The sequence below is a fragment of the Danio rerio genome, chromosome 14 (genome assembly GCF_049306965.1).
Source record: "Danio rerio strain Tuebingen ecotype United States chromosome 14, GRCz12tu, whole genome shotgun sequence".
NCBI lineage: Eukaryota > Metazoa > Chordata > Actinopteri > Cypriniformes > Danionidae > Danio > Danio rerio.
Genome location: NC_133189.1, coordinates 31,131,250 through 31,148,223, shown reverse-complemented (window position 1 = coordinate 31,148,223; position 16,974 = coordinate 31,131,250). Strand labels below are relative to the sequence as shown.

The 16,974-nt window shown below is 35.3% G+C and overlaps 1 protein-coding gene across 2 annotated transcripts in view; it reads right to left on the bottom strand.

Moving 5' to 3' along the window:
- Positions 1-15,182: 15,182 nt before the first annotated feature.
- klhl4 (kelch-like family member 4) overlaps positions 15,183-16,974 on the bottom strand; it is a 59,979-nt gene continuing 58,187 nt past the window's right edge. For both annotated transcript variants that reach the window (XM_073921459.1, XM_073921458.1), the window contains exon 11: positions 15,183-16,488. In XM_073921459.1, coding sequence (XP_073777560.1) covers positions 16,429-16,488 — 60 coding nt within the window. In that variant the 3' untranslated portion in view covers positions 15,183-16,428. The remainder of the gene's footprint in view (positions 16,489-16,974) is intronic.

Below are 16,974 nucleotides of genomic sequence, written 5' to 3'. Positions count from 1 at the left end.
ACAAAAAATACCTTTAGGCAATTTTAAGATTTAAACTTGAATTCTATTTATGAAGTACTTTTTTAATTAATCTATTAATTGGGTTTTTAATTTATTAATTAAGCTAAATGTATATCAGTTTATATTGCATATATTTTTCTTTTAATTTCTATTTGTAATACTATGGATTACACCCTTTTATTCCTATTTGTAATACTATGGATTACATTTACATTGTAATGTGAATGACAGGTATGAAAGACACAGCAGACGTTTTGTACACTATTGTAAAAAAAATCTCAAAGGGGCTAATAATTTTGACCTTGAAATGGGTTTTTAAAAAATTTAAAACCACTTTCATTCTAGCCGAAATAAAACAAATAAGACTTTCTCCAGAAGAAATAATATTATCAGACATACTGCGAAAATGTCCTTCTCTGTTAAAGATCAAATGAAATATTTAAAAAAGAATCAAAAATCAAAGGTGGGCTAATACTTCTGGCTTTAATTGTATATTATCTATTTTATATAGGTATTATCCAGCAGGACTTGGTGTTTCAGATTATGTCAGACTAAGTAACATCACAAATATCATAAACTAAAATGCATGTTTGGTCTGTCTTATATCAAAAATAACCTGTGACACTGAGATGTTTTGAATAAAAAAATACGTCAGTATAGAGCAAGATGCACTTTAGTAATGTACTTTTCTAAAACATTTTTAAAGCTTATTAAATACCTTAATTTAACTAAGATCTAGTCCTGAATTAATTGCTATTGTATATTTAAAATAATAGTTATTATAAATTAATCACAAATAGGAGTTATTTTAGTTTAAAAAGTTTGTTGCACAGTCTTGGGTATTTCTTAGGATTTTTTCTAACAATGTGAATTTGAGGGTAACAAGGACAAATTTATTATATTACCATTATGAATGAATAATAATAATAATAATGATGTCTGGTTTAAAATGTTACCATTAAATTGGGAGGAAAATAAGAAAGTCATAGAATATTTCGTATTAGAGGTTACAAAGAGCCCGGGGACAAGAATTGCACCATCCACTCAAAGCAAATTACAAAAATTATTTAAAATTCACCCCTATGTCCACATAATTGCAATTTTGTGATAAAAGACAACTGACTAATTTCATTAAGAGACCCGTGATTGATTGTCTAGACATGAACTGCTGTGTGGGGCTCTCTGAAGTCAAACCCCAGGACTGTAATAACAAAGAAGGTCAGAGGCAAGTGCCATTGAGTCTGTAATAATCATTCCTTCATCAGGCTTTTAATACCAGAACTCCTTCACTTTGCCTCCACTTTCCTTCACCTTTTTCATGAGCCTGTCTGAATATAATCCAGGAATGATTGGTTGCCCTTATTGGAGATTCTGCAGTCTTTTTGCACATTCAAAGAGTTTGTCTCAGACTAAATCAAAGGACTAAGAAAAAAAATCTGTTTTGTGTGGGGCAAAAGATTAATGTGTGTACATGTTTGTGTTTTGCCAAGGGCGATGAATGGGTTAAGGTCGATGGAGACTCGAGTAGTGAGATGTTGTACTGTATGAAGGTCATGTGTGAACCGTGGTGGGGAAGCTAACTTTCAAGGACGCGCATGTGTGCTGTTTGAACATTCAGTCAAGAAAACAGTTTGCTTTCTGAATACTGAGCCAGGACATACAAAATAAAAGACTTGCGGTCTGTTTTTATTAAATCAAAATTTTCTTTTACACTCACAGTACAGAAATTCCATTTCTATAGACACTTGAATCGCCTGTTCTGGTGAAACTGAATAATGTCTGTACAATATGTCTGAGACCCCAGAAACCCCAGTAATAGTATATAAAATAAAATTCTGAATGAAATGTAAATGCATGATTGTTTCAGATATCATTATTACAAATTTGGGTTTAATAACTCAGACCAACATTACATGGACAGATGTCTAAACGCTGCAATAGCTGAAATCTATCCTGGTATCTTAATAACAGTTCCAAAAAAATAATTACAGTTTTTAATTACTTTTAGAACTTCGGAAGAAATAAAAAACGAGATGGTTGCGGAAGATTGGTCTAAAATATGTTATACTCCCGGTTTAAGTGTTGGCAGGTATGCATACCAGTTTAATAATGATTTGATTAGCTGTAGTTAGAAATCAGACTGTTATAATCTTCTAAGCGTAAGGGCTTATTATACAGTTCTGTCGCCATCTTTTGGATAGAAAACGTCAACCGTCTTTGGTCTACTGACTCAATGGCAGGCCAATGGCCGCCGACAAGCTCTCTCAGAAATTGTAAATATTTTTAAAAAGGCACTACTCTTATAAATAAACTGCATAATTGCAATCTAAACAACTAAGATTCAAGAATCAGACAGACAGAATAGTTGTATGTATATATAAGTGTATTTTAATACCTGTTTAGAATTGCAAACAGTAAACTATTAAGTTTTTCTTAAACATTAGTAATGCTGTTTTTTAAATTGGATAGATTCTTGAAATAATTACATATTTTATATTGTACATTACATAATCTGTATAGGGAAAACCCAATTAATAGAATGCACAGACTAAAAGTTTATTATTCCCAGCTACACAATGACTCGGTTCCACAAATTATATAAAGCTTGTTAAACACATTAAAAATGAGGGTGGGGAAAGATGCTTCGAGGCTGAATTTAAAGAGAATCTGTCTTCTCAAATTTTGAAGCTGAAGGCTATACTACAGTATATCGACTTATGCAAAGCACCATAGCGCCTTTGCGAAATGCACGGTAAGATCAAATTAATCTTTTGAAGTAGTTAACAGCGATAGGCTCAAATCCAGACTCTGAACCTGGATCAGGCAGGTGCAGTATGTGCTGCCGTGAGCAGACCTTCTGGCGGTGCGTTCAAGCTTTGGGCTTTGCACGGTGTGAAGCAGTTTCCCACAGTGATTCCACCTACAAAACGATCCAAAAGTGATTAAATTAGCTCGCTATGCTGCAGTACTTGCATCCCCTGGCTGGCAGCTATAGACTATGACCCAAAGGTTAAGCACTGCCACCTCTGCTCTGGTTTCTGTGATTATCCTCGGAATATTTTGGGACAGTGGCCGATGTGAATAACTGTAAGTGACCTGCTTTGCATCTGAATGTGCAGGTGTACAGTGCTTAAAAGGTTAGGTCTGATTCAGTCGGAGCAGATTGTACCACAATTCCTAAGGGATAATAAAGCGGTGTGGTCTTTTGGTTTGATATGATTTATTGTTAAATTATGTTACATAAGAGTAATAATGATCTTTCTGCATACAGAGCTGTTTTGGTGCCTTGTTTAACAGGATGATGGCCTGTTATTTAGGCTTTTTCCACACATAGAAAAAGGAAATATCTCTGGGAATTGACAAGGAACTAGACAAACCCAGCCTGAGGTCTTTTCAGAACAGTTAAGCATTGCGGGTAACCATTTATTCAGCAAAGTAATGGCCTGGAACTTTAATTGTCATGGGTAGTTCATCTTCACCAACAAAAGCAGCTAACAATGTGGTCTCGGTAGAATGCCTACTTTTCGCCTAAACTGGTGGTGATTAAGCTCTCTCTACTTTTTACAGCTGTGCAGAGCAAAAGAGACGCTCAGGGTGTTTTTTGTGTTGATCTATCAACTGATTCAGTAATATATTTATTTAATATTCATGGATTTATAGTCTTATGCTTTAGAGGACTGTCCAGCCCAAAATAAGAATGCTTTCACTGCTTATTTTATGTTGTTGCAAATCTGACTTCTTTCTTGGAACAAGCAAATTTGGGAAAATTTACTGCATCGTCTTATTTGTCATGCAGTTACAATAAATGGAGGTTTTTCAAGCTTTAGAAAGGATGCAAACACATTATAAAGTATCTATAAATTTAGTACATGATTCATACGCTACAGTATATTTAAAGTCTTCTAAAGCCATGTACTAATACTGCATTGAAGTTGTTTTTTATTGAAAATATTGACATACATCTGCTGAAAGCTCTCCTTTACACATTTATGAGAGTCCTTGGGATATCAGATTCATGACTGCATGTGTCAAAATAATTTTTGGCTTAAAGTCAAAAAGTCACTCAGGGAAGATTATCAGCGAATAATAATAATAATAATTCCTTACAAATATAGCACTTTTCTAGACACTTTTCTAGACACCCTTACACATTGGGGGAATCTCCTCATATACCACCAGTGTGCAGCATGCACCTGCATGACGCGGCGACAGCCATATTGCGCCAGACCGCACACCACACACCAGCTGATTGGTGGAGAGGAGACAGAGTAATGAAGCCAATTATGATGTGGGAATGGTTAGGAGGACAGAAGCCAGTAGGAAAATTTGGCCAGGAAGCCAGGGTTAAACTCTTACTCTTTTTCAAAAGACATTAATTCATTCATTTGCTTGTCGGCTTAGTCCCTTTATTAATCTAGGGTCGCCACAGCTGAATGAACCGCCAACTTATCCAGCATGTTTTTACACAGCGGATTGCCTTCCAGCCGAACCCATCTCTGGGAAACAACCACATACACTCTTACACAACAGACAATGGAGCCTACCCAATTCACCTGTACCGCATTTCTTTAGACTGTGGGGGAAACCGGAGCACCCGGAGGAAACCCACACGAACGCAGGGAGAACATGCAAACTCCACACAGAAACATCAACTGACCCAGCCAAGCCTTGAATAAGCGAACCAGCGACCCTCTAGCTGTGAGGCAACCACACTACCTACTGCGCCACTACGTTGCCTTTTTTAAAAAAACAACATGGGCTATTTACCCTCAGGGAGTCAGGACCACAGAGAGTTAGGACCTCGGTTTAATGTCTTATGCGAAAGATGGCACCCACTCAGCAGTATCAGAATCAGAATCAGTTTTATTGCCATGTGTGCTTCACAGACACACGGAATTTGTTTTGGCTACAGAAGCTTACAGTGTACATAAAGTGACAAATGACAACACAAAATAAATATGAAAAAAGGCAATAAACATTAAACAAAGATGCAGTTAGTCAAGTATAGAGTCCCCTTCACTATACTGGTGCATTTAAACCCACTCAGACCAAAGGTTGGTGGCCCCTCTGCTGGTCTCACTAACACCACTTCCGTCAGCAACCAAGCTTTCCAATTTAGTCTCCCATCCAGGTACTGACCGGTCACAACCCTGCTTAGCTTCAGTGGGCGACCATGTGGGAGTCGTAGAAAGCTAACTGTCAACCATAAACAATTTAAAGGGGTGTTCCACTAAAATAATTAATTTAAACTTTAGTTCATGTGTAATGTAGCTGTGTAAATATAAACAACATCTCTGAATATAATACGCTAAAAGCTCAATGCAAAGGAAAACATTGGCTTTTACAGAGTTAGCTTAGCAAATCCTACACAGCGATTGTTTGGGGACTACAAATAAATACATTCAGGTTAGTGAGATCACAAACACTTCAGGTTATATGCATACACACTGCACAAACACCCTGCACAGTGACAGGCTGTGGCCAGAGGTTGATGTAATGTTATATCAGAGAAAGCTAAAATGCCGTCCAAAGGCTGCTATTTCAACAAAGCTTGTTCTGTTTCTTTATTTGGGCTGCCAAAGGACACGACACAAAAAGAGATGTGCTTACAATTTATTTTAATTATGTTCCAGAGAATTTTTTAAAAATATATAAAGCTAGCATTTGACAAAGGACGGCTTCCAGAATCCCTCCCAGTTGCCTTTAATCTAAAAATAAAAATAGTAAATGTCATCATATAAGACTTTTGCAATATAGCTAATGAATTGTATCATGTCTAATGGTTGGAGGAGGAAAACAGATGAGATTAACAAAGTGCAGATCAACTTTATTATAGATTTCAACCAAAACAAAAGAAGATTATTTATATAGAACAGAAAAGATGGTGGCAAAGGAAGCTCAAATGCACTGCAAGTTAAGAAAACACATGCAAATAGAAAACAACACCAACAAATTGAAAAAAAAAAAAAAACATCCTCATCAGTTTGACAACACATGTCCACGCAAAGTCTCACAACACACGTGAATGCAAAAATGTACTGCAAATAGAGCAGACCACAATAGAATGTGTCGAGAGACCTCAAAAAGCAACAAACCTGGATGTTACCTGTTGTCCTCCGAGAGTACCTGTGACTCTTAACAGGAAGCAGCCAGGTTCATCATTTTTCGAGGTTCCCTGACACTGGGAACTTCTGTGGCCTATTTGCAGCATGTTTCTGTATTAGCATATATTGTGAGAACTTGCATGCATGTATGTTGTCAAACTAATGAACATGTCTTCTCAGTTTGTTTGTGTTTATCTGTTTGCATGTGTTTTCTTAACTTGCAGCAGCTAAGAGCTTTCGGCCACCTTACAAAGTGTGGTTTATTTACAAACTAATTTCGAGAGGATTGTGTGCTTATGATTAAACATGTCTGGTACCGCATCAGCTCAGTATATTGCACCAATCGGAAGAATACTGACACATTGTAAATTACCAGAGCTTTCTACTCCAGTCAACTTCGTCTTGAAGAATTCCCCCTTCCACCCCAACTCCTCCCCTTCTCTGATAGGGCGGACAGCGGCCAAGTGGTTAGCACTGTTGCCTCACAGCAAGAACACCAGTGGTTTATCTCCTCTCTGAGCCAGTCGTTTGCATGTTCTCCCCGTGTTCGTTTGGGTTTTCCCCGGGTTTCCCAGTTTCCTCCCACCACCCAAACAAATACACCACAAGTAAATTAACTACTTCAAAATAGCATCTTAAGGCAACTCTTAGTCAGATTTATCTCAGCAGTTCACAAGCAGGGGAGTTCTTGAGACCTACCCGAGCTCAAACTCTCCTCTCGCTCTTCAAATGAGAGGAAGCCCTGGGCTCAGTGATATTCTGAGATCAGTAACTGACAATCAGAAACCCCAACAACCAATTAAACAAAAGGCTAAAATGGCCAAACAAAAGTGAAAACCAAACTTTAAGCACTTGAAAACATGAATATACATTCTCTATTTATTTCAAAAGCATGAAAAATCTGATTCTGAATGACTAAAGGGTGCATAAATGATGGCAGAATGTTTGGGTGAATTGTTCCTTTAAGGGGAAGTTTGATTAAATTGCTATCTGATTTTGTGCTGCGACCTTATGGTGATAATTTGTTTTCTTGCCTCTTTTTCAAGCTATTTATATTTTTGTTAGCTCAGAAAATGTGAGACATATTGTATTTGCGCTCAGCTTGTCACTGTTCCTAAATCTGGAGTCAGACAGCAGACAAAGATGAATCTAGAAGGGTGTTTAATTAATAATCATGACACAGCCCGGGGAGCATTTCTGATGTAATTGCAGCCTGTTATTTACTAATGTTTCTAAAGTTGTTAGAAGTGTTTGGGGTTCTAAACTTGGCCTTATGTTAGTGTTATGTTTCCCATTCTTTGCTCCTGAGTTTTGGCGAAGACTTTTTCTGATCATTTCAGCTCCTGGGAGGATATTTAAAGGCAATCAGTTTTTTCAGCTCAGCTCAGATGGAGACATTTTGTCAAGGTTGATGTATTTTTGCTTCATGCACTCCTTGCTGAAGTGTGATTAGTTGTGTCTTCACTGTTTCAGACGTTACAGACGATTAGAAATGCATTGCAAAATAAAGTCCACTGCGATTCATACACAAGGTTTCTTTTGGGTGATTTTGAAACGCTTGTCACTCATACCTCTGTTAAAAGTTCACTTATGAGCTTGTCTGGGAAATTGGCATTCATATTTGTGGAGGTTGAGTCCTCTTGTGTTTGTAATAGTGACTCAGAGTATGTAGTCACTGAATTACAGAATGTCTCCCTTGGAAGTTGAAGCCCATTAAAATGATAGATTGCACTGTGTCGTAGTTTATGCTTAGGGACAGTTTACACCCACAAAGCAGTCTAATTGCATTCATTCCGGTGAAAAATCCACAAATGTTGAATCTGGGCTCTCAGGCGAGTTGGCAGCAGTCTACCTGACATCAGAAGACTGCCTTTGAGGGAGAAGAAGGAAAATGTAAATTTTGACAATGGAAAGACTGAGTCTATATCATCTGAAGTCAGTGGACAGGCCTACCATGCATAATTTCAAAGACAGCACAAAGCCTGTACAAGCAAGCGATGGATGGGTTCATTTCTTCTTCTCTCAAGCTTGTTGATCTGCACATTCCTCCTGTCACATCTCGTTAAAACCAATGACAATCAGTGCATCATTTCAGCCTCTGAGACAAAGTCTCTACCTCCCATTTCAGGCTCAAAACATCTGACGAACATCACGTTTGCCTCTTATGCTGTGTGTCATTTTCTGGCACGGCAGAAAATACCTTTGAGAGCATATGAATAGCAATTAAGACATTTTCAAATGAGGTGGTTTTGGCGCAGCAGTGCTTCTTACATCGCTTGTCACTTTTGACATTTTTGACAGCAATTACTAACTTTTTTCAATATGTAGACCTACATTCTATAGAAAATCAAATACATTGCAATGTTGCTTTATTGGAATTTTCTATTTGCCTTGACATTGCAGGATATAAATAACCTTTGTTATTTTTGCTGTTGAACAGTTGTAATATTTGTTTTAGGAACAATATATGCATGCATACCATAAAGGTCTGATTCATAACCCTAGAATATTCATCTTTTCAAGGCTATATGTTCTTCAGAAGTTTTCTGCAAGCCATGAAAAAGCTAGCTTTAGTTGTATAGAGCAATATAGATTGTGTCAAAGTAGGAAAAGAGTAATATCTACTGATTCAAACAAACATTAAAATTGAAACTTGATTAAAACAGTTTGAAATATATATTTGTTTTATGTATGGTTTAGCACAGGGGTCACCAATCTCAGTCCTGGAGGGCCAGTGTCCCTGCAGGGTTTAGCTCCAACTTGCCTCAACACACCTGCCTGGATGATTCAAGTGTACCTAGTAAGACCTTGATTAGCTTGTTCAGGTGTGTTCAATTAGGGTTGGAGCTAAAATCTGCAGGACACCAGCCCTCCAGGAACAAGTTTGGTGACCACTGGTTTAGCATGTCAACTAACATTCTTTCTAAAATGTTTAGTATAATTAAGCAAGATGCTAGCATGTTTTCACAGATTGCTGGCATGTTTTTTTTTTCCAGCATTGCTAACATTTCAACACTTTACTCTTTAAAAAAATAAGTAACTATGATAAAACACGTTTAGAAACAAAAAGGCAAAAAGGAAAAAAAAATATTTTAATGAAAACAAAACCGAAAGCACTTAAAAATGTAAATCTCCAGTCACTGTTTATTTCAACAGCATGACAAATCTTACAGATTTGGAATGACTTAAGGGTGCATAAATTATTGGGTGAACTGTTTTTTAAGAGGATGTTGTTTTGAGTTTGTGCTGTGCTGCGACCTTATGGTGATAATTTGTTTCCTTGTCATCTTCTCAGGACTATGTGTTCTTCAGAATTTTTCCTGAAGTTCTTCATAAGCCACACAAAAAGTCACCTTTATTTATAAAGTGACAATACATAATGTGTCAAAGAAGGAAAATGGTAAAATCCACCCATGAAAAGGGTTCAAACAAACATTGAGAAACTTTATTAAAACAGTTTGAAAATAGTTTCATGTGATCTAACCCATTAACAAACCTTTTAACATAATGTTGGCATGTGTATCTAAAATGTCTAGTACATATTAGCAGAATGCTAGCATGTTTTCACAGATTGCTGGCATGTTTCTGCAGGCATTGCTATAACATTTGAACATATTGTTAAAGGCACAGATTCACCCAAAATAAGAATTCTGTCATTGTCATCCTCCACTTGTTTCAGACCTATCTTCTGTTGAACACAAAGGAAGATATATCTGAAGAATGTTCTTGTGGAAAGCATCCACTGGCATCCACAGTATAAGAAAATAAAATGGTATAAAAGTCAATGTCTGTTTTTCCTTAACATTCTACAGCAGTTGAAAGAAATTCAAGTTAAACCACTTGAATGTGAGGAAATAGGAAGGAAATTGTTACTGTACCTTTATATTCCTGTCATAATCTAACACAATGCTAGCATGTTTTAGCATGATTTAACACATATCTTGCATGGTTTAGCACACTGTGTGTTTTTGCACACTCCTAGCACATTTAAAGCATGATTTACCATACTGCTACAATGTTCTATCATCTTTCAAACACACTTCAAGTGTAACAAGTTCAGTAGTGCAGCAGTGTCTTCATCCAGTGTTAGCTTTGCAGGATGTGATTCAGTTTGATGCAGATCTGCAGAAGACAGTATAGTATCGGTTCAAGTATTTTTCTCATATAATGCTGTCAGTCTGCCCAGTCAGTGTTTGGTGAAATTAGTTATAAGCTAATTAGCAGCTGTAATTACTTTACTTACCTGCTAAAAATGTAAAGTAGGGGTTTCAGTAACTTAATTTAATTATAATTACAGTTACAGTATGTGCCTTAAATTATATACATAAATGAAACCGAGTACTCAATTCAGAGAAGAGAAGAAATTGTATTTCTGTTATGCTCATATATTTTGCTGAATAATTAATTTTATTTGGAAAATTAAATTATCACAATCGCACATGGTTTAAGTAAATATTAACTGAGTGAGAAGCCAACTCATGACAATATATGGAGAGAAAAAGAGAGAGAGAGAGAGATTTTTTATAGTAATTATTATATTATAAGTTTTTCAAAGGTTACATTTGTCTGACAACACAATGACAATATGTTATGTATAAAATATGCCGTTGTTTCTTTGATACTATTTGTGGATTTAAATTTTTTCTTACTTAATTATCTTCTTTATTTTTTTAAAATAAATCTAGTTTAATAGAGTAATTAGTAATTCATTATTTTTAAGTTACCCAACATTGACTGCAGTCATATGATATTGTAGCATGCTAGAAAAGGTTTTAGACAGTTCCTGTGTTTTATTTTGGAATGTATCTGTATTTGTAATGTGGGGTTTTAATGGGCTAGATTTTCAGGAAAAGTGAATCTGCACACTCGAGAGGAAGGGGGGGGGGGGGTTCCCATTGCATAAGACAGGTATGTTTTTTATGGTGAGAGAGTTGCTGCTTGCCAGCGAGCACAAGGATTACTCTGTCTGCAACGTGCAAAAAAAAAACTTCATTAAATACAAGTTTGAACTGTAAAACACTTCCTGGCTTCTTCAGTCTGTTATAATATTAAGAAATTTCTGAATGTTGAGTGACCTGTATTAAGCAAGACAGAAGATGACAGTGGCAAGCGAGAGAAAATCAGGTGGCTGAGAAAAATGATTGGATAAAAGGCCTAAGTGAACAACTAAAAGTAAAGGAAAATAATCACATTAAAAAAGTCAAACACTGCATAATGTGTGCTTGATTATTAATCTGTAAAATTTGTTTTTGCAAGAAAGATGGACCAGTTTTTACATTGATTTATTAATATAGATGTGGCATATTTTTGCTAGAGCTTGACATTCTCTTGACATGTTATTGTCCTTGTAAATCAAGAGCTGTATAATGATCATTCCCACAATTTTGTGCTTCATGAAAAAATAGACACCGTCAGGTTTTGAATGACATGAAGGTAAGTAAATGATGACAGAATTTTCCTTTTTGGTGAACAATTCCTTGAATACAAAGTGTCTAAGATGCTAAGATGCTCTTTCTCGATCTGTTCAGGGACTTTAAAATAGCGGAATTTCTGGTTGACAATAAATTATGGGTGCCAAGGTGTAACTCTAAGGCATCTACACTTTGACTCACTGTTTTTTGCAAATCACAAAGTATGATTTGTTATAATGAGAAGCAGGGTGTAGACATTTTTAGGTATACAGTATATATCATTTCTTCGTATTTCATCAGCCTTTCCTAATAACTATGCAGCAGAATTATCTCAATTACATGCCCTTGACCTAGTTGATGTAAGTTGACATTGATTGTTCATAGCAGGGATAGCGAGCTGGCCGTTAGAATTTTTTTAGACTTTAACTTAAAATAAAACAACTAGAAGCGCAACAGCACCATCTGCTGTAAACACACAATTATGCAAACACATCAAAATGTAAAGCCATGTTCTTAGGAGCCGTGTTCAGTCTCTCACTGTAAGTCATTGCAAGGTCTGCTGGAAGTTTTACTGGATGCAGTCCAGGCTGTCGTGTTTATATTGAATTCTTATTTGAGCTCTGCAATCAGTATGCAAAGTAATTTGATGGTCTGAGTGATATCGACAGAAACTTAGATTACTTTTCTGTAATGTCCAAAAAAATCACATCAACAGCTTTATTGCGAGATGAAATTGAGCTACATTTGCTGCATTATTGTAAATCAAAAAGCTTCAGAATATATTCCCGCAATTTGAGAGCTGGGTTGAAAAAAATGGATGAGAAGTGAAATGTTGCGAGTGGATATATTTTTTGTACTTCTTACCTTCATTCAGAGGTCTCGCCATTGATTTCTCAGTTCCAGCTTGGATGAAGCAGACACGGCTTTCCATGAGGCCATGAACTGGAGGTCAGGTAATTTCAGAAGGCTTTTCAGATATTGCCATTTCCAACATCTGGAGGGACTAAAACAACACCTGCAGTCTTTCTGCCCTTTTGCTCTCCCTCTCCATCCTTCTTCTGATGTGCTGCAGCAATTGCGTTGCATTAATAATCAATTTTTATTCCCTTTGAAATGTTCAGTCTTTGTTTTGCTCTTGCTCTGTTGGAGAACAAAGAATATAATTGCAATCTATTCATTTTATAAGATACGATCTGGCTTTGGACGTCCCTCTGTCCTTTCACGTCACTTTCATCTTTTGACATTTCAGATATCAACAAATAACGTATTAATTTTTTAAAGGTTACACCGCAACAATTGAAGTTCTTTTTTCCAGCCTTGAACCTCTTAGGTGAACCTCGCAGGTCTGCAAGTCTGTTTGATTGAAATGATATTGCCTCTTTTCGTTTCATATTGATCCAGTTATGGACGTCCTCCATGTAGAATAATGATTCTACCCATGTACTAGATTTATTGACCATTGCAGCAATCTTGCTTTTGTCGTTGGGTTTTGACTTCTAATCAATGATGTTTAACATAAACTACCAGTGTTGTTGGTGACTAGATGATTTTGCTGCAGATGACTCGGCTGTTACCTTTTCATTTTCAAACAGAATCCATTATTAGTTTCACAGACATTGCAAGGCGACCACAGATGAGGCAATATAAGTCCAATGCTGTACAAGAGACCACCACTGGAGGCCACTGGAGTATTAGGGTTTGCAGCAAAACCCAGTCAGATAAAAAATAAATAAATACTCAGAAAAGAGAATAACGTTTTATTTCTAACTTCTTCAGCATGCCATACAAAATGATGAAAAAAATCAATGAAAGCATTTCTGTATTACAAATGCATCACACAAGTAAACTTAGTATTGATTAGCATGTTACATTCCAGTTAATGAGGCTCTTCAATAAAACAATTTATGGCAGTCAAAAAGCAAATGAATGTCAGTACAGCACAAAGCAGTCATTTTTACAACTCAGTTGCAATGGCTGAATTGACATTGCGGTAAAAGACCCCATGAAATCAAGAGTTGTGTGGCATTTAATGCACGTCATTTATTTCTGTAGTCATCTTGGGCCATGATGCACCAAAACGTGACTGTGTCTGTGTCTGTGTCTGTGTCTGTGTCAGCTAACCAACTTGCAGATACAGTCTGCATAAAGAAAACAATGCTTGTCTGCAGTTATCAGAAATGAAATTGGGCTATATTTGAAATCAAATATGTCCATACTATAAAGTATAGTACATTAACTAAACAGTCAGAATTCATAGAATTATTTCATTTACATGACTTGCTCTTACTGAGATTCTGATGTGCTTTGTAGCCTACTATCCAATAAGGCAACAGAAGGGGTAGTGAAATAAAACAACAAATGGCAATAGATAAGTAGGAATACTGTAGGTATAGTAAGTCCAAATTTCCTTCATTCTACCCATATTCATAGTATGCAAAACATTTTTACAAAACAGTAGTGAAGAAAGTAAAAATTCTAATTTTGTACCTACTCAGTATACAATTTCAAAGGCGCTGCCACATAGCAATGCTTGCTTACCATTTTGAATAGGAACAGTGCTGATCACTTTCATCATTCTAGATGGCTCACATCATAAAGAATGTATTCACATGTTTAAATGCTCAGGTTGACTATCTTTGGTTGCATGACTTTTACATAACTATATTTGAACTATTCTTATTGTATAATGTAGGATCACAGGAGCCATGAAAAAAAAAAATTATCATGATTATTTCATGTTGGTCATCTTTTGTCTGCAACAGCCAAAATGGGTATACCAGAGATAATCAGACTTTCTACTTGGTGTGTCAGGGCTTTATTTGCTAGTGTAATTGTAATACAAATTATCACAGAAATGCATTGATGTTTCATAGCTGTGTAACAATTAAAGCCTACTGAATATATATATATATATATATATATATATATATATATATATATATATATATATATATATATATATATATATATATATATATATATATATATATATATATACATGCAGTTGAAGTCAGAATTATCAGTCCCCCTTTGAATTATTATTTTTTTCTTTTAATATTTCCCAAATGATGTTTAACAGAGCAAGGAAATTTTCACAGCATGTCTAATAATATTTTTCCTTCTGGATAAAGTCTTATTTGTTTTATTTTGGCTTGAATAAAAGCAGTTATTGTATTTTTAAACACCATTTTAAGGACAAAATGATTAGCCCCTTTAAGTTTTAATTTTTTTTCTTTTCAGAACAATCCATCGTTATACAATAACTTGCCTAATTACACTAACCTGCCTAGTTAACGTAATTAATACAGTTAAGCCTTTAAAAGCCACTTTAAGCTGTATAGAAGTGTCTTGAAAAATATCTAGTAAAATATTATTTACTGTCATCATGGCAAGGATAAAATAATTAGAGATGAGTTATTAAAACTATTATGTTTAGAAATGTGTTGAAAACATCTTCTCTCTGTTAAACAGAAATTGGGGGGAAAAAACTGAGGGTCTAATTATTCAGGGGTGCTAATTATTCTGACTTCAACTGTATATATATATATATATATATATATATATATATATATATATATATATATATATATATATATATATATATATATATATCCCACAAAATATCTGCTTAAAATATGGTATATTTCAACAAACGTTTGTCAAATGATTTCATTGGGTCTTTAAAATATTTAATAATGGCATTCAAACATATAGTTTGTCAATATGCATGATGATAATGTACACAGGACTATATACAATACAAATTACAAAACCTTTACATATAGGTGAAATATCAATATGATATAATAGTATATTTTCTACTGTAAACCTTATTACCATTAAAATCATGACTTACCAACACATGCTAATTACTTTGGTGTTTTTTTGTTTTGCTTATTTTTTCTACTTTAAAAACTTTATAAAGTTATTTTGTGCTGAATCTAGTTTCAGACAAAAAGTGTATTCAGATGAGAACTCTGTGAATGAATGTCCACAAACATTTTGGGCAAACCAGAATGTTTACACTGCAAAAAATGCTTTTCTTGCTTAGATTTTTTGTCTTGTTTCTAGTCTAAATATCTAAAATTTCTTATATCAAGAAGCAATTTCTAAACAAGCAAAACATATTGTCTTGTTTTGAGAAATAATATGCCAATATTAAGTGAGTTTTTCCTTAAAACAAGCAAAATAATCTGCCAATGGGGTAAGCAAATTAATCTTGTTTTTTCTTTTGACATAAGATTATTTTGCTTACCCCATTGGCAGATTATTTTGCTTGTTTTAAGGAAAAACTCACTTAATATTGGCATATTATTTCTCAAAAAAGACAATATGTTTTGCTTGTCTAGAAAACTCTTCTTGATTTAGGAATTTGTAGATATTTGGACTAGAAACAAGACAAAAAATCTAAGTAAGAAAAGCATTTTTTTGCAGTGTAGCTGCGAGCGTACATTTTGAAGTATTCACAGTGGTCTTTTAAAATTGTTTATCTAAGGTCAAAATACATTTTTTTCACAAAATTTCACAAGTAAACAAGTATGCTGCTGTCTTTAAAATACATTTGATTTCTCATATAGATAAAAGAGAGCAATGTCAAAAATGTGATGGGGTTAACAAGATGTAAATATTAAAATGGAAAACCGTAACTCAAAGGCATTTTTAAAAGTATTCCTTTCTCTCGATATAAAACATGAAACTGTCTCGTATAAGTAAAATCTTAAGAGCATTTTTTTCTTCCTTTTTTCTCATCTGTAATAGTGCCAAGCGAAAAAACAGAATGAACTGCAATCTGTTAAGGTCAATCCAGTGTCGATGATAGCTTTGATGATCTTTGTGTACTACGGGAAAAGAGCATTCCAAGTGTTGACATCGCAGGCCTCTTTTAGAGGTCACAGTTCGGGGACTCTGAGCCTTCAAGGCAGTTTGACGACCACCACACAAGCCCCTGCCCTTCCAATGTTTAGAAGAACCTCCTAGAAAAACAAGAGACAGAGGTTAATGACCAGTGTCCAGCCTCCTCCGCAGTGTCTGCTATAACACAGGTAATCTTATAAAAGAGCGAGCAAGAGAGAGCCATGGGAAGTTTAAACAGGAGGCAAACTAGACTTGAATAGAGCGTTTGTATCTCGTGCTGTCTGAGGAAAGAGTGGTTAACCTCATAATGTTCCATGCTATTGTCACAGTGGAAATGGCTGGATGAATGGCAGGAAATACTTTTGCTTCCTGTTCACAGACGTACATCATCCAAGCATTCAAAGAACATTCAGAAAGCTGGCTGCTTTGACTTGTTCGATGTTCTAGGGGTCCCCAAACTTTTTTGTATGAAGGGCCAAAAACCAAATATCATTAATAGCCGTGGACCAAAGATGTACCAAAAATATGCCAAACTATTTTACATTAAAGTTGCCATAGGTCATTCCTAATTTATTTCCTAATATTTCAGAATAAATATAAAACAT